This window comes from Dama dama, chromosome 14 (assembly GCF_033118175.1).
Source record: "Dama dama isolate Ldn47 chromosome 14, ASM3311817v1, whole genome shotgun sequence".
Classification (NCBI taxonomy): Eukaryota; Metazoa; Chordata; class Mammalia; order Artiodactyla; family Cervidae; genus Dama; species Dama dama.
In genome coordinates, this window is record NC_083694.1 from 39,221,075 (window position 1) to 39,238,667 (window position 17,593).

At 49.8% G+C, this 17,593-nt stretch overlaps 1 protein-coding gene across 7 annotated transcripts; it reads right to left on the bottom strand.

Annotated features, from left to right (window-relative positions):
* Positions 1–54: 54 nt before the first annotated feature.
* Positions 55–16,549, bottom strand: FBXO6 (F-box protein 6). Of its 7 annotated transcripts, none has more exons than XM_061160404.1 (8): positions 16,455–16,549; positions 13,661–13,807; positions 7,992–8,177; positions 4,312–4,606; positions 2,324–2,450; positions 1,710–1,805; positions 638–773; positions 55–427 (listed from the first exon to the last, which is right to left on the bottom strand). In XM_061160404.1, exons 4-8 carry the CDS (start codon positions 4,574–4,576, stop codon positions 254–256), a joined length of 798 nt encoding a protein of 265 aa, XP_061016387.1. In that variant the 5' UTR covers positions 4,577–4,606; positions 7,992–8,177; positions 13,661–13,807; positions 16,455–16,549; the 3' UTR covers positions 55–253. The 7 variants fall into 7 exon arrangements, with proteins under 7 accessions (XP_061016387.1, XP_061016386.1, XP_061016385.1 ...); XM_061160403.1 differs by having other exon boundaries at positions 16,397–16,520; XM_061160402.1 differs by lacking the exon at positions 16,455–16,549 and adding an exon at positions 16,215–16,322.
* Positions 16,550–17,593: the final 1,044 nt, after the last annotated feature.

Genomic DNA, 17,593 nt, shown 5'->3' on the forward strand with positions numbered 1-17,593 from the left:
GTCCCAGGCGAGTTTTGCTGAAAACATTTATTACAACAAAAAAGTCAGAGCTACCTGACAGTAAGTTCACAAGCTGGGTTTGCCGCAGGTCAGAGCGGGGGCTGCCCCCTACAGGCTCTTGCCTGCAGGGGACCTTTGGCACTCGACTGGCCCAGGCAGAGGACGGATGGATGGTTGTCAGAGGACAGTCAGAAGGCTTGTGGAGATGGAGTGCGGAGGGCAGGTGGGGTGCCTCCTCTGGCCTCTGCAAGGTCTAGGGCTGCGCCACGGCGGGGGGCGGGTTCCTGGTCACCCTGTGGCTGATGACGACGCTGCTGTTGGTGACGCGGGGCCCATACCAGCCTGCCCAGAACTGGGTGTCCCTGCCCCCATGCTGAAAGAGGATGTGGCGGACACCTGGAGGGTAATCCGAGAAGGTGTGGGAAACCTGGAGGGAGGGGAGAGAGAGCAATCACTAGGACTGGAGCTGGAGAAGGGAAGGGTGGAGCCAGGTCCTGCAAGGGAGAGCCTCCCGCCCAGAAGGCAGGAGCTCCAGGCAGTGGACTGGGGCAGCCCAGGCCCTGCGGCTGCTCCTGATTTCCTGCCATCCTGGCCTTGGGAGAAGTAGGTGGCGAGGGGCAAGCAGGTGAGGCCTCACCTCTGTCCACTTGGCATCATTCCACTGGTGGATGGTCACGGGTGGGGGCTCGAAGGAGGCCAGGACGAGGTAGTCGGCTGAGGTCAGCTGTACTCGGATGTGGTAGGTGCAGCCACAGTCTGCTCTGGCGGCGAACCTGTGGGAGGGCGGGGCTCAGGACTGGGCACCCCAAGACAGAGGCGGCCCTGGAAGCAAGCAGGCAGCAGGCCCATAAATTGGGGCTCCGAGTTTCATTGCCCTGCTCTGCCCATGAGGCCCAGGTGGCTGCAGTGCTCCGTGTGCCCCTGGGGGTATAGTCTGCTCTGGGCCTCAATGAGCCCATCTGAGAAAAGGGGCAATAACCTTCTTGGGTGTTCCAGTGGAGATTTCAACGTAATCTTTTTTTTTTTCAACATAACGCTTTTTTCAACCTAAAAAGCGACAGGCTCTTTACAAAGATAAAGGCCTGGGCTGTCAGATGTGTGTCACCTGTACATTTTCATGGAGGTTTGGGAGGAAGGCCTGTGTGATGGGGGCTGGCACAGAACTCAGCCTCTGGGCAGTCCCACTGCACCCTCTGAAACCTCCGTAGCTCTGCACACCTCAAACCCCACCCTCTGCTCTCAGAGTGGTGGGCCTGGCTGGCACTGGGGCTCAGCTTCTGCCCTGAGCCAGGCCAGGGCAGAGCCTGTGCCCACCCTACTCTGAGCACAGAGTAGGAGCCTGGGATAGAGTTGTGGGATGAACAGTTAAAGGGGCAGGGGCGGCAGACAGGCAAGGAGGCATGTGAGTATCTGTGAGGTCCAAGGAGGCTGGGTTCTGGTATCTTTTGCTCCCATGCCTGTTTGTGACAATTCATCTGTAGGCCTCAGTCTCCCCATCTGTAAACTGGGGTTAACATCTGCTGGTGCAGGGCGGTGGTGGTAGTGGGAGGCAGGTGCTCAATGAGTAAGTGCTGGCTCTATCAGCAGGAAGGAGGGCAACCCATGCCCCAAGATACTGCTGGGTTCCACGGGCACTCCCTACAGGGGATCTCAGGAAGAGAAGAGGGAGGGCTGCAGAGTGTGGGACTCGGGGTGGGGGGGGCACTCACCAGTCCTTAACCACGATGTCCGGCCGGAACTTGTCCAGTAGCTCCTCCCAGTAGCCCTCGGCTTTGAGGTCTATCAGTTGGGACTTGAGACACATACTGGGGAGCAGAGGGAAAGGCATGCATTTGCAGGCATGGCCTGGACCCAGCGGGGTAGTTTAAGTGGCCCAGGAGTCCCCGCTCGATCACTGCGGGCCAGTTACTGCTGCTGTGGACTCTGGCTCCTGCTTCCTGGCAGCCCCGTGGGGAACATGCGGGGAGCCTGACCCACTTGTGTTGGGCTGCATCCACCCCAGTCCTTAGGCCCAGTCTCCCAGAACCCTAAGGAGGGCACCTGTAAACTCAGGTCCCTAGACTGGGGACAGGCTGTACTGCCTCTGACTTAGCCTCCCCACCCAAATGGGCTCCCTGCCTCCTCAAACTGCTCTCCACCCCTGCTGCCTCTTAACGTGGCCACTGAGTTGACTCCTGCTCTAGGTAGCAGTAGACTGTGAGCTGGTTTTGGGAACCCCCTCCCTGGAGCTTCATAGGCAGGCCCTCACTTAGGCCTTGGGATTTGGCAGAAGGTGTCTGGACCCTCCTCCCTCCACACAGCTTCTCGGCTCAGTTTATCTTACTCATAGGACGTGACAAAGTATTTCTTGACTTTGGAGTCAGGAAAGTCTACGCCATGTGCTCCAGGGAGGCTCTCCACCTTCCACTGGTCCCCTCCGTTGGAGTCAATTTTCCAGGATCTCATATCCTCTAGGAAAAACAGAAGCCCGAGTGAGATCCCTTGTGTGAATGCTCAGCCTGGCCCTCTCCACTTGGTCTTGGGAGGCGGGGCAGGGGTCGGGGAGGCTCAGATCTCAAGGCATGCCCCCCATGCCACTTTGAAGCCACTCTGCAAAGACCCATCCCCCACTGCTCCACATTCTGACCTGAGCCCATCGCATCAGCTCTGATCCGGGACCCTCCCCTCCCACTTTCCAACTTTTTCTGACTGGCTAAATTCCTAATGTGAAGCTGGGGGCAAAAAAAAGAAAAAGTATAAGCAGAAATTCTAAACCAAACTTTCCTCACTTCCATATTGCCGGGGGGGCTCTGGGAAATACCCAAGTTTCAGTTCTCAAACCACTGAATGATGCAGGGCCCGAGAGGGTAATTCTTTTCTGAACGGTTAGTATGAGTTCATCCCACCTCAGACCCCTTTCTGGCAGTCCCCCCAGTGTCGACGTCTGGGAGGTCAGCTATGTAACTGAGATCCGAGGCGGTCTGCTGGTGGGTGGTGGGAACCTGCTGCCCTGGGCAGGAGGGAGGACAGAGGGGCCGGGCATCCTCTGGGTTGGTGCCGTGTAGTAACCCTGTATTTGTGGACAGGTTCCCCACCAGGTTGGCAGAGTAGATTTGGAGGCATAAGGCTATCCTTTCTGTCTCCCCTGAAACAAGTTGATTCCTCTCCAGGCTTTCCAGAACAATCACCAGGGGAGCTTTTCAAAATCACTCCTTTGTTCCCTCTACTAGGAGCCCACATCTATTTCCCAGGTTCCATGGGGGCTCCCTAGCAGAGAACCAGAAGAATTCAGAAATCCAGGAGCTGGGCTACTGCCCAGGGCAGGCCCACAGGGAGAGCTGAGCAAGGCTGGGTGGCCGTCTCTGCAGGGTTTGATGAGCAAAGCTGGTGGCCTGGACCTGCTGGGCAGCTTCTGAGCAGAATTTGGGGCAGGCCAGGAGACTGAGTGGGGCCTATATGGGGCCTGGCTATTAGTAGTCAGGACCAGACTCCAGAAGCTGGGCAGTTCTAGATCTTTGGGCAAGACACTCATCTTGGGGGGTCTCGTACTCCCCACCTATAAAATGGAGCCTACCTTTCTTCTTTGGCTAACCTGCGTGACACTCGTGAGAACAGAGAGAGAAAACAAGCATGAAAAAGGTCCTAAGTGTACAGACCAGGCCTCTTGATCAGTTGCTGCTTCATCCCAGCAGGAAGCATGATGCCTGATGTGAAATGAAGGTGCTAACGAAGGGAGAAAAAATAAACAAACCCTGGCAAATATAAGAGAACATAGGCAAAACTGGAGCCTCAAACCATGTGATTGTAGTCACCTCTCAAATTCCTCATTTTCCTCCTCTGTATCATGAGGTGACAGGAGGATAATGACTCAGACTAGGCACAGAGCCAGCTTGCACATAGCCCTTAGATAGCAAAGACTGAACTAGATGGGAAGGGGAGCAGGGTGTATGCTCATTCATTCAACCAATGTGTCCTGAGCACTTGCTATGTGGACACGGGCTGCCAAGTGGCAAGATTTGTCAGGCCCCGGGAACTTGAAATTTGTAGCAGAGGAAAAAAAAAAAAAACCAAGAAACTGAGTATTTCTAGGTTATGACCAGTGCAATGAAGGAAGGAAATGGGGCGATGTGACATGAGGGGGGCACTATTTTCAGATGCAGGATCAGGGCATATCTCTGAACTGAGATCTGATGGATGAGAAGGACCAAGGGAGCGTGACAGGTTTTGGGGCAGGGGGGTGGGGGACAGTGAGGGAATAGTCCAGGTAGTGTGGGAACAGCAAGTGCAAGGGTCCTGAGGTTCAGGAAAGGGAGGGAGGCAGCCCCCGCTCACCTTCAGCACACGGGTTGCGCAGCAGGTTCCTGCGGAGACTGCACAGAAAGTAGAAGACCTTCCAGTCGGCCACAGGCTGGTCCCAGTCCTCGGTGACGTAGCCCTCCTGCAGGCACTTGCGCTTCCAGAGGGACACGAGGTCAATGAGGTCGCGCCAGAGGCAGCAGACGGGGCGGCAGTTCCGCAGCAGCTGGCGGGCGGGCACGTGCGTGAACACCTCCAGCAGGATGTTCTCGGGCAGCTGGTTGATGCTGACCAGGGCCATGGCTGCGGGGGATGAGGTGTACACACAGGCCTGTAGGAAGCAACAGTGGTCATGAGCTCCGACCAGGAAGGTGGACCCCACAGATCCCCAGGGACCCGGGCCAGGGAACATCTGAGCCCCCTTCTAGTACACGGTGGCCTTCCCAGGTGGCTCAGTGGTAAAAAACTCACCTGCCAATGCAGGAAATGCAGGAGACATGGGTTTGGGTCAGGAAGATCCCCCAGAGAAGGAAATGGCAACCCACTCCGATATTCTTGCCTGAGAAATCCTGGGGATGGAGGAGTCTGCTGGGCTACAGTCTATGGGGTTGCAAAGAGTCGGACACGACTGAGCGACTGAGTACACACATTAGTATACAGTGAAGTGAAGTGACGTCGCTCAGTCGTGTCCCACTCTTTGCGACCCCATGGACTGTAGCCTACCAGGATCCTCAGTCCATGGGATTCTCCAGGCAAGAGTACTGGAGTGGGTTGCCATTTCCTTCTCCAGGGGATCTTCCCGACCCAGGGATCAAACCCGGGTCTCCCACATTGTAGGCAGATGCTTTACTAGCTGAGCCACCAGGGAAGCCCCTAGTATACAGTAGACCTTCACAATAAAGGGGTCACATGTTATGCGCGTTTGAAAGATTACAATAATAATATTGATAAAGTCTTCAGGGACTAATTTTTTAAGAGGCTCCATCCCCCCATTAAAAATTAATGGCTTAATTTTTAGTTGGTGGGCCTGGTGAACTGTAAGATTTTGCGAAGACCATGCTGATGTCTGTAAGCTGTGCAAAAGCTTGCAGTGATATCATTTTAATGCTGTGAATTCATTGTTAGAAAAAATCTTTACCGCATCCACAGACTAGCTCACAACTTAAGTGATGGGCTAGTCCCGAGATAACAAACTTCCTCGCCCCAAATTGTTCACTTTAGCTTGGAAAACCAATGTGATAAAATATCCCCCAGAGGAGTTCCCCCCAACCCCCCGCCCCGCAACCCTGACAGTTCTGACTTGGACTTCAGGTCACTCTGAAATGCCCAGAAACTGAAAAGCAGATTGAGGGTGAAGATGCAAGATTGCTTGTGTTTCAGCTGTGGCCTGCAATGACTATCTGGGAAGATTGTTGTCTAGTTGCTAAGTCATGTCCAGCTCTTTGTGACCCCATGGATTGCAGCACACCAGGCTTCCCTGTCCCGGGAAGGTAGTCCCCCCACCACCCCAAATGGAGGTTGTAGCTGTCCTGACCTCAAAAGGGCTGGGAGGACTGAGCAGGTACAAGTAAAGCATTGAGCACAAGGCTGGTTGAGAAGTGCTCCACAGCATCATTAACTCTTTTGTCCTTGTTTAGTTGCTTAGTCATGTCTGACTCTCTTTTGTGACCCCGTGGACTGTAGCCCGCCAGGTTCTTCCGTCCATGGGATTCTCCATGCAAGAATATTGGAGTGGGTAGCCATTTCCTTCTCCAGAGGATCTTTCCGACCCAAGAATTGAACCCAGATCTCCTGCACTGCAGATTCTTTATCCATGAGTCACCAAGGGGAGTCCTGAATTGAACAGGGTTTTGGGAAAATTAGAGTGGTGTCACCACCTTGGCCTGAATCTTGCCTTGGGGGGATCCTGGTTATCCAGCTGTCTAAGGGGATTCCCTCAGGGGGTGGGGGTGAGGTGGGCCTGTACCCGCTATCACTCAGGGCCTTATCTGCTTATGGGTGGGGGAGGGAATAGTCTCCTCCCACATGTAGGGACACTGGGGAGATTTCTCATTTTCCATGGTGACTTTGGCCAAAAAAGCAGTTGTTAACCTAAAACAATAAAACAGCCAGATATTTTACCAGCAGAAGAGATTTATTTGGGAGTGGCAAAGAACTGCTTCCTTGGTGGCTTGGATGGTAAACAATTTGCCTGCAATGTGGGAGACCCAAGTTCGATCCCTTGGTTGGGAAGATCCCCTGGAGGAGGGCATGGCAACCTACTCCAGTATTCTTGCCTGGAACAGTCCATGGACAGAGGAGCCTGGTGGGCTACAGTCCATGGAGTCACAAAGAGTCTGACACAACTGAGAGACTAACATTGGCAATTTGGGACATACAACTGGTGAACCACTTGTAAATCTTCTGAAGTGAAGGGAGAAAGTGAAAGTGAAAGTCCCTCAGTCGTGTCAGACTGTGACCTCATGGACTATACAGTCCATGGAATTCTCCAGGCCAGAATACTGGAGTGGATAGCCGTTCCCTTCTCCAGGGCACCGTCCCAACCCAGAACCCAGATCTCCCGCGTTGCAGGCGGATTCTTCACCAGCTGAGCCACAAGGGAAGCCCAAGCAAAGGAGAGGGAATTCTTCTATAGAAGAGATATGGAAGTTGGGAGGGATAATTATAAAGCTTGCTCGAGGAAACTGGGAGTTCCAAATATGGTGACTTTTCAATGACTGAGTTGTGACAGTCTCCCATTGGCTAAGCTGTTGCCGGGAAAGGAGAAAAATTTTCTTCCTTCTGCTGGCGCTAGTAGTGTTACTTCCTGCTGGAGATCTGTATTGATTCTTCCTGTTGGGATGTGTATTGACTGTCAAGTACTCCCCTTTCTGCCCTCCCCAGTCCATTTTAGTAAGGTTTCCCTTGATTAATTTTCACATTTCTCCCTTTGGATCAAGATCTTTCTCCAAGGCATCCCTGATCAAGACTCAGGGTTTTTTGTTTTTTAAACTAGCGTTGAATCACCTTTTGTCCCTGGATGCCAGGAAGGACCCTTCCTGAGTGTCTTGTCCTATGTCAGAGGGAAAGTGTACATATTGGACACCCATTGTGATCACATTTAAGTATCAAGGCGGGGTGGGCAGGAGGAGATCTCTCAGGAATTTCCCATCTAAAAGTCTGTATCTTAAAAGACTGAATACAGCAATTTGTTGCTAAGTCACTTCAGTTGTGTCCAACTCTTGTGACCCTATGGATTGTAGCCCACAAGGCTCCTCTGTCCATGGGATTCTCCTCGCAAGAATACTAGAGTGGGTTGCCCTGCCCTCCTCCAGGGGATCCTCCCCACCCAGGGATTGAACCCAAATCTCTTTTGTCTCCTGCACTGGCAGGCAAGTTCTTTACCATGAGTGCCAAATGGGAAGCAAAGTCATGCTCAAAACTGAAGGAATTAACAAGAACTTTGGAATGACACAGTGTAGGAATAAACATGAAGTAATTAGACAGTATTGTTATCTCCAAAGAAACTCTTTGGAATCAGATGTTTCATCAGTGATACAGATTTTAAGTTGCAAATGCAGAGACTGAATTTGGCTAAGAATCCAGGGTCAGTTTTATAGTCTAGATGAAAGACAGCCACATCTGTGAATACTGAACCCTCTAACAGGCCTTGTCTAGACATCTGGGGCAAGCTGCCTCATTGGATGTCATCTGCTTCAATTCCAGGAAATCTTTACCTTCAGGTCACCAGATGGTGTGCAGGTCCAGTCAGGGTCTGGTGCTTTCTTTAGATGCGTTACATGAATCCAAGAGTCTGTTCTCTGGAGTTTGGCAGCACAAGGGGAGGTTAGCAGCAATTGGGGCCTTTCCAAGGAGGCTGAAGAGAGTCCTTCTTGAGGTGTCTTTTCCAATAGATGAAATCTCTAGGTTGAAAGGTGTGATACTTAAGGTCTTCATCTCCCAAGAGCACACTATGAAGAAGATTTTATAATAAAGGCTTAATTGCTTTCATTAAAAATAACAGTGCTCTGGTAGAGCAATCTTCTTCATAGTAGCTCAGCTGGTAAAGAATCTGCAGGCAATGCAGGAGACCCTGGTTCGATTTCTAGGTTGGAAGATCCCCTGAAGAAGGGATAGGCTACCCACTCTAGTATTCCACTTGGGCTTCCCAAGAATACTGGTGGCTCTGATGGTAAAGAATCTGCCTGCAGTGTGGGAGACCTGGGTTTGATCCCTGGGTTGGGAAGATCCCCTCAAGGAGGGCATGGCAACCCACTCCAGTATTCCAGTAGCTGATATAGATAGATTTTTGTTTTTCTGAGCTCCTCGGTTAGCTAAAATGGTAAAGAATCTGCCTGCAATGCAGGAGACCTGCATTCAATCCTTGGGTCCGGAAGATCCCCTGGAGAAGGAAATGGCAACCCACTCCAGTATTCTTGCCTGGAGAATCTCATGAACAGAGGAGCCTAGTGGGCTATAGTTCATGGGGTCGCAAAGAGTCAGACACAACTGAGTGACTAACACACACAATATTAAAATATATCTCTTTTTATCAGCTGTGGGGACTTCCGTAGTGACTCAGTGGTAAAGAATTTGCCTGCAATGCAGGAGATACAGAGATGGAGGATTGATCCCTGGGTTGGGAAGATCCCCTAGGAGGGAATGGCAACCCACTCCAGGATTCTAAGGATAGGAGAACCTGGCAGGCTACAGCCCAGGGGATCACATGTTATCCCAAAGTCATAGGCTGCTCCAAAGGCATACTGACTCTCAGTATAAATATAAGCAGTTTTGCCTTTGCTAAACTTAGAAGCCTCGGTGAGAAACATATAATTCAGCCTGTAGGGTAATTAAGCCATAGGTAAAGATGTTGCAAGGATATCAAACCAGTCAATCCTAAAGGAAATCAACCCTGAATATTCCCTGGAAGGACTGATGCTGAAGCTCCAATACTTTGGCCACCTAATGCAAAGACCCTGTTGCTGGGAAAGATTGGGGACAGGAGGAAAAGAGGGCGAGAGAGGATGAGATGGTTGGATGGCATCACCGACTCAATGGACATGTGTTTGAGCAAGCTCCGGAAGACAGTGAAGGACACGGAAGCCTGGCATGCTACAGTCCATGGGGTGGCAAAGAGTCGGACAGGATTTAGCCACTGAACAATGAACAAACGTGTTGCTTCAACAATATCAAAAGGAGTTGTAATAGCATACACAGCACAGTATTTACCGTTTTCTCCCTTTAAATAAGGACCATCAGTAAACCATGAAAAATCTGCATTGGTTAGAGGCATCTCCTCTAAATCAAAGAGTGACCTGTGAGGGTCAGGCACTGCTGAGGGGTTTCGTGGTGAAGGTGGGAAGAAGAGCAGCTGGGCAGAAATTAGTAAATGTGAAAGGGTTATGTGGGGAGCAGTCAGCAAAAGGATTTTATATGAGGTGAGACAACTGACTGAAAACTGTTGAGTGGATGAGAATTCTGGAGGGCTTCCACTACCTGGGGTACAAATGTGGTTGAATGGGATCCCATGGTTATCTCTTCAGTGGCCTTAACCAGAGGGCAGTGGCAGGAATGGCTGAGGCATGGGTGGAGGCGGGGAGGTATTCCTGCACCACAGGGTCCAGCTGTTGGCTACAAAACCCTGCAGGTTGACGATGGTCCCCATGTTTTTGGGTGAGTGCTCTGAGGACAGTCCCTGCCTTCTCATATGCAAAGAGGAAAAAGGGAAGCTGGTGATTAGGATGTTCAAGGGCAGGTGGTCTCTAAGATTTTCTTTAAGTCTTCAAAAGCTGTATCATCTTGACCTCTCCGATTAATGGAGTCAACTTTACCAGTTTTTAATAAAGCACGTAAGGGCTGAGCCATAGAGAGAAATTTGGAATCTGATTTCAACAGTAATTAGAGGGCTGGGAAAGCCTCATAACTGGTGCTTAGTTTTTGGTCTGGGGAAGTTCAGGATGTCATGGAGCCCATTATGGAGCCTATCTGGATCCAAACATAGTCCCTGTTCTAAGATCACGTGCTCTAGATATCAAAGCTGAGTTTGAGCAAAGTGCAGGTTTTCTTTGGAGACTTTATGCCTCAAAGTTTTAGCAGGTGGATGCTGTCTTCCTGTGAGGAAGTTTGAGAAGGAGAGCACAAGAGCAAGTATTTTAACAAAGCAAAATCTAAATCATTTATCATCTAAATCAGCTTTCAAGATATGTGAAAAGTAAGGACTTTTTGTGAAACCCTGGGGCATCACTGTACAGGTGTATTGTTGTCCATTCCAGGTGAAGGCAAAAAGATTATTGGTTAGTTTTATCAACTGGAGTACTGAAAAATACACTGCATAGATCAGTCGCAGTGAAAAACTTGCTTCCACAGGGAACAGATGTCAGTAGCATGTGGGGGTTAGGAACAGGTGGGTGTTGAGAGATAACAGTGTTTGATGCTTGGAGGTCCTGGACAAACCATCTTCAGCATCTCGGTTTTACCCCTTGGGTAAAATAGGGGTATTACAGGGATTATTGCAATGGATAATGAGACCATGAGCCTTGAAATCTTCTATTATGGGCTTTACACCTTGAAGGGCTTTTTTACTTAGACTATTGATTAATTCTGGAGAGAGTTTAGAGGGATCTATTTGAATCTTAATGGGAGGTACATTGTGAATTTTGCCAGTATCAGTTTGAGATTTGGCCCTTAAGGAGGGTGGTAGTTGATTCATCAGGGACAAACAATTGGTATTTCCAGAATCAGCCCACATAGTGTCAGACACAGAACAAGTAAAAGATGTCAAAAGGTCTTTTTATTTACCTGGCTGGCTATTTTGATGGCTACTGTTAAATTCTAGAATTATTTCCTCTTTTTGGGAGGAAGAAATTCTGGTATAATACTCTTCCAAGAAGCCTTAACCTAATAATGAATGGAGCTGGAGGAGCTAAGAGAACGGGTGTGTATCTCTCAAAAGGCCCAAACAAAAGGGAAAAGGCTCGGAGACAGGAGCCTGTTGATGGTTATTAGAGACCCCCTATCTGAACTGTATTAGTTCTCTGCAGTGGGGCTGAGCACCAAGAGTGTGGCTCTGCTCTCAGTAAGGACAGAAATTCCTTCCTAATCTGGAGAGATGTTTCTTGGAGCTAATGAACAGGGAGGATTGGGAAGAGCCCCTGCAGTTCTTGGACCCCCTTCACTGGGCATTAGGAGGACACTGGAAAGGCTGATGAGAGACTTGATGAGAAGATTGAAAACTCCTGAAATGCTTAAATTGGTAAAAATCCTTTTTCTGATACCCTGATTCTCTGCAATACCAGAAACTAGAAGGTTTTGGATCTCTTTAGGGACCTACACTTGCTGGAGCTGAAGATTAAGAATTTTAGAGGTCTTTCTTTCTGGTGGCTCATTTAGGGAGCAAGTAAGCTGATTTACCAAATGAATCTAAGAGTGGACACGGTTTCCCATTCCATCCTCATGCTTTTAACTAAAAGAAAAAGATCCCAGTTCAGTCCATTAATAAACATGGAATTAACGGTTACTCAAGGGGACTCAACATCTGAAGGAAGTTGAATATTTCTTTAAAAATAACGTGAAATCATACAAATGCTCAGGGATTGCTTTTTTCCTCCAGAGCACCAGAAATGCTTCTAATGAGCAGTCATTGTTTAAAAACAACTGGGCATATGATGATCTTTTACTTTTATCTAGTTTGTTTCACTTTTTCTATTTCACATTCAGTGTTCCCATTTCATTTAGTTTATGTTCTCCAACTCTTTTTTTTCTGACGTTCTTTCTCAAGCCTTTATCAAGTGTAGGAGAAGAGCTTTTGTATACATATACAAATATGTATAATATATATATTTTAGAAAACTTATGAATTTTTGCCTAACTAAAAAATTTATGACATTTTGATTTCACTTGTTTGACTTAGTATGAATAGAAAGCTAGATTTTTAATTAAAAAATAGATACACAATAAGCAACAAAGGTTTACTGTATAGCATAGTGAACTATGGTCAATATCTTGTAACAACACATGATGGAAAATAATTTCAAAAATAATATAAGTGTATTTGTATAACTGAACCACCTTGTTGTGCACCTGAAACATTGTAAGTCAACCATACGTCAATAAAATACATATATTTAAAAAAATTAACCTTAGGTCGATTAGACTAATCATGAACAGAATCATCATCAGATTTTTCTGTGTAAGGCTGCATTTTGTTCCAATCAACAGGCTTAGGAAAAGCTACTGTCATTGCTCAGTGGAGGTTTTCAATGAGTGCTATAGCCTCTTGCCAAAAGGTAGGGGTTTGCTCTATTAAAACCCTTCCAGAATGTTCCCATGGGGAACATCCAGTGTTTACTTGACACTCACCAACAAGCACGTGGACTGATATAAATCTGAGAAACCAGACTGGCAGGTTTGAAAAACTGTATTAAAATCTCCAGCAAACCTATGGGGGATCCTCAGTTACTTTAGGAAATGCTTTAACTATGGCTCACAATTGGTCCAGGGAACATAGGTAATCTGAGATTTATTTCAATCCTCAGAAGATTAACTTTAAGGAGCATGTTCCAATAGGTTCAGAGTGAGGGAGCATCGGGAAGCCAGCATCCACAGACAAAGAAGAGGGGGTAGACGAAGACCTCAGAAACTGTTTTGTCTTTAATGTTTGCTTCAGTTACTTTGAACAATTTTAAGAAAGGAAATTTGGGGGGTTCAAAAGTTTCCTACATTGGTCACTGATGTTCTAAATTACATCTGTTTCGGTTGATCCATTTAGTTAAAAATGCTTGTAAGGAGAGACAGCAGGTTGTTTTTTTTTTTTTTTTAACATAAAATTGCCTTGGATCCCTGAAAAGGGAAGCACCCTCAAAACATTTTTATATAACCAGGATCCTATTTTTCAGGGCTTTTTCTCTGGAACAAAAGAATCATTCTTAAACAGCCCCCAGGCCAAATATTAGCACAGTTTCAATAGGAAAAGCCTGGTTCCAAAAGTAGTTGGGCTGGAAGCTAGCACAGTTCCACTAGGAACAGTCTGATTTCAACATGGAGTGAGGCCTAAGAGCTAACGAAGTACTCACAGACAAACAAGGCCTTAATAAAAAAAAGGATGGCGCCTTCAAATTGATTCCAAATAAAGCCTGTGTGTTAGTTGCTCAGTTGTGTCCGACTCTGCTACCCCATGGACTGTAGCCCACCACACTCCTCTGTCCACGGGATTTTCCAAGCAAGAATACTGGAGTGGGTTGACATTTTCTTCTCCAGGGGGTCTTCCTGACCCACGGATCGAACCTGGGTCTCCTGCACTGCAGGCGGATGCTTTACCGTCTGAAACTACTAGGGAAGCCCCCAAATAAAGCCTGGAGAGCTTCAAAACGCAGAAAGAGCGGAGCTCGGATCCAGGAGAAAAACTTACCCTCAAACTGCCAGGTTGGCAAGAAAGTAATGAGCCCAGTGGATTCTATGAGTTGCGGCACTTGTTTGCTCAGCAGCCTTGGAGTTGGTGGAAGGTCTTCCCCGGATCTCCGTGAAACCTCTGTGGAAATCTCCGTGAAAAGTTAACCTAAAACAGTAAAATGGTCGTTTTTTTTACTAGCAAAACCGGTTTATTTTGGAGCAGCAAAGAACTGCAATTCAGGCTATGCAACTTCACCAAACCACTTACAAGTCCTGCTCAGTAAAGGAGAAGGGACTCTTTTCATAGAGGAGAAGGGAAAGTTGGGTGGGGCTGTTATAAACAAAAAAATTCACTGGAAGACACTAGGAGTTGGAAGCATAATGGCTTTTCATTGGTTGAGTTGTTAGTCTCTCATTGGCTGAGTTGTTGCCAAACGAGGAGAAGATCTTTTTTGCTTTCTGTTTGCAGTAGTATTGTCACTTTCACTAGGGTAAGTTCTTTTTTGCCTCCTATTTGCAGTAGTATTGTCACTTTCTGCCAGAAATGCCCAGTATGCCTCTTGATGCTGGGATTGTACTATCAGTTTCCCTTTATTAATTTTCACACAGTTCACAGTCTTCTCAACACATTCATCCCATAAAAAATGAGGGTGGGCACACTGGCACCTGCCCAGGTAGAAGCATTTTACCATTACTAGAGAAATAGATAAATAAGGTACTTGTCCCCGGGTCGAGAAGATACCCTGGAGTAGGAAATGGCAACCCGCTCCAGGATTCTTGCTTGGTAAATCCCATGGACAGGAACCTGGTGGGCTACAGTCCATGGGGTCGCAAAAGAGGTGGCCATAACTTAGTGACTAAACCACCATCACCACAAGGAACTTGTTAGCTCCTGCAAGGACTCACCTTCTCTCTGCTTCCTACTCCCTCTGGGAAGCCAGAGTCCTCCTGACCTAGCCCCTGGCCTGCGGGGCCACTCCCTAGACCTCTACCCTGGTTTCCTGGATGCAGGGAGGGAGGTGGGCCCCCGCCTGGACAAAGACTGTTGAAACTCTGGCCTCAAGCCTGGCTCCTACAGTCCCCTGGTCCCTTGGGCTGCTGCTGCTGCTAAGTTGTGTCAGTCGTGTCTGACTCTGTGCGACCCCACAGATAGCAGCCTACCAGGCTCCTCCATCCCTGGGATTCTCCGGGCAAGAACACTGGCGTGGGTTGCCATTTCCTCCTCCAGTGCATGAAAGTGAAAAGCGAAAGTGTAGTCTCTCAGTCGTGTATGACTTTTTGCGACCCCATGAACCGCAGCACGCCAGGCCTCCCTGTCCATCACCAACTCCCAGAATTTATCCAAACTCATGTCCACTGAGCTGGTGATGCCATCCAACCATCTCATCCTCTGTCGTCCCCTTCTCCTCCCATCCTCAATCTTTCCCAGCATCAGGGTCTTTTCAAATGAGTCAGCTCTTCGCATCAGGTGGCCAAAATATTGGCGTTTCAGCTTCAACATCAGTCCTTCCAATGAACACCCAGGACTGATCTCCTTTAGGATGGACTGGTTGGATCTCCAAATTAGAGGTGTCTTAACCTGTGGTCCAAAGTCTGGTCCCATGTTACTGGGCTTCTCAGGTGGCTCAGACAGTGAAGAATCTGCCTGCAATGCAGGAGACCCAGGTTCCATTCCTGGGTCGGGAAGATCCCTGAAGAAGGAAATGGCAACCCATTTTAGTATTCTTGCCTGGAGAATCCCATGGACAGAGGAGATTGGTGGGTTAAAGTCCGTGGGGTTGCAAAGAGTTGGACATGACTGAGCGACTAACAACATCAGGTGGCACTAGCGGTAAAGAACCTGCCTGCCAAAGCAGGAGACATAAAAGACGCGGGTTCGATCCCTGGGCGGAGAAGATCCCCTGAGGGAGGGCATGGCAACCCACATTATTACTGGACCCCATCCTCAAAGCCTGACTGCAGCAGGGGGTAGCGGGGGGTGGGGGTGGGTGGGTGAAGGTCATCCTGGGGCACTCTTAAGTGGAAACGTCTACATCAGCGCATCAGCGCTACGAAGCAGCCTCTCGCACCTACTGGGCTTCCTGCGTACCAGTCCAGAAGCCACACACTAGCCTTTTCTCCCTAGACTCTCCTAAGAACCCCCTGAGACCCTGTTACTAAGCCCATTTCCGAAAGCCAAAGCTGAGGCTTGGGTAAGTCTGGCCCCGTCCCAGGCCCGCGGGAGTGACGGTGCCCAGAGTCCCTAGACTGTCTCCTGGCCAGGGCGCTGGTCTGGAGGTGAGGCGGAAGGGGCCCCGGAAGCCGAGGATGCTCCGGGACAGCCAGGCCCGGAGGCGAGAGATTCCGCGCCCGGGCGACCAGACCCCGGCGATGGGCTCCGCCCCCGCCACGCCCCTACCATGCCCGGAAGCGGCTCCCTCCGTCCCTCTCCGCCTGCCGTGGGTGTCGGTCAGCCAGTGACGGCGTCCTCGGGCTCGGTCAACGTTGGGAGAATCGGAGACCCGCAGTGCCTGACATCCAAGCCCCCTCCCACGCCTGTCGCCCCCCTACCCGTCCCCCGGCTGGGCTGAGACCTGGTCGCGGGGCGGCGCGCTCCGCGGGACCGGAGCTGGGGATCGGCCTGGAGCCTGCGGCCTCCTAGGCGCCGCGCGCTCTCGCCCCGCCCCGCGCCTGCGTCACGCGCCGCGGTCCGGCCGCTTCCCTCTGGGCCGCTCCTGAGACCTCGCCAACCCAGCGCCGGAACCCCTTCACCCACTGTGTGCCAGGGATTCTGGGGTTCTCAGGGCCGGGGCCGCGTCGGGGGAGCTCCAGACCTCAAGCGTTCCCTTCTAGGCGGCGGGCGGCTTAGCGGCGGGGGCCGACCTTCTCTCCTCCTTCCGGGGAAGCCGGAGCCGCCTCCTGATCCAGCTCCTCCCCTCTGGGGCCGCTCCTTAGACATCTACCCGGGATCCCTGGACCCCCGGAGCGAAGTGGGTCTGGAGGGAGACTGCTGAAATCTGGCCTTGCGCTTGGCTCCTACCATCTCTCGGGCAGCCTCAATTAACTCAAAGGTAAAATCCAATCTGTGTTTTTTTGTTAGGATTAAGTTAATTCCTTTCCCTATTCAGGGCTTCCCTTGTGGCTCAGCTGGTAAAGAATCCGCCTGCAATGCAGGAGACCTGGGTTTGATCCCTGGGCTGGGAAGATCCCCTGGAGAAGGGAAAGGCTGGCCACTCCAGTATTCTGGTCTAGAGAATTCCATGGACTGTATAGTCCATGGGGTCGCAGAGTCGGACACGACTGAGCGACTTTCACTTTCTCTATTCAATAGATAATTAGCAAGCACCTACTTCAGGGGCTTCCTAGGTGGCTCAGTGGTAAAGAATCCTCCTGCCAAGCAGGAGACCCGGGTTAGATCCCTGGGTTGGGAAGATCCCCTGAAAGAGGGCATGGCAACCCACTCCAGTATTCTTGCCTGGGAAATCCCATGGACAGTGGAGCCTAGGGGCTGCAGTCCATAGCGTCTCTAAGGGGTCGGACATGACTGAGCAACTGAAGAACAACACTTCAGGTAATCACAAAGGGTCATAAAGGCTGTGCGCTGCCAGGGGTGCCAGACCCAGGCCAGGCTGTTAACTTAGGGCTGCGTCTCCTCCAAGACAGAGTCCTTTGCTTACTTGCCATACAGTTAAGTGGGTTGTGGTTCTAGCTAACTGTTAAGTGAAGATATTGCAACTTAACAGTACTTATTGAGCACCTACTGTGTGCCAGGCACCCTTATAAATTCTTGAAAGTGAAAGTCACTCAGTCGTGTCTGAGTCTTTGCGACCCCATGGACTATACAGTCCATGGAATTCTCCAGGCCTTTCGATTCTCCAAGGGAATCTTCCCAACCCAGGGTTTGAACCCAGGTCTCTTGCATCGCAGGCGGATTCTTGACCAGCTGAGCCACTATAAATTCTTAGGCTTCATC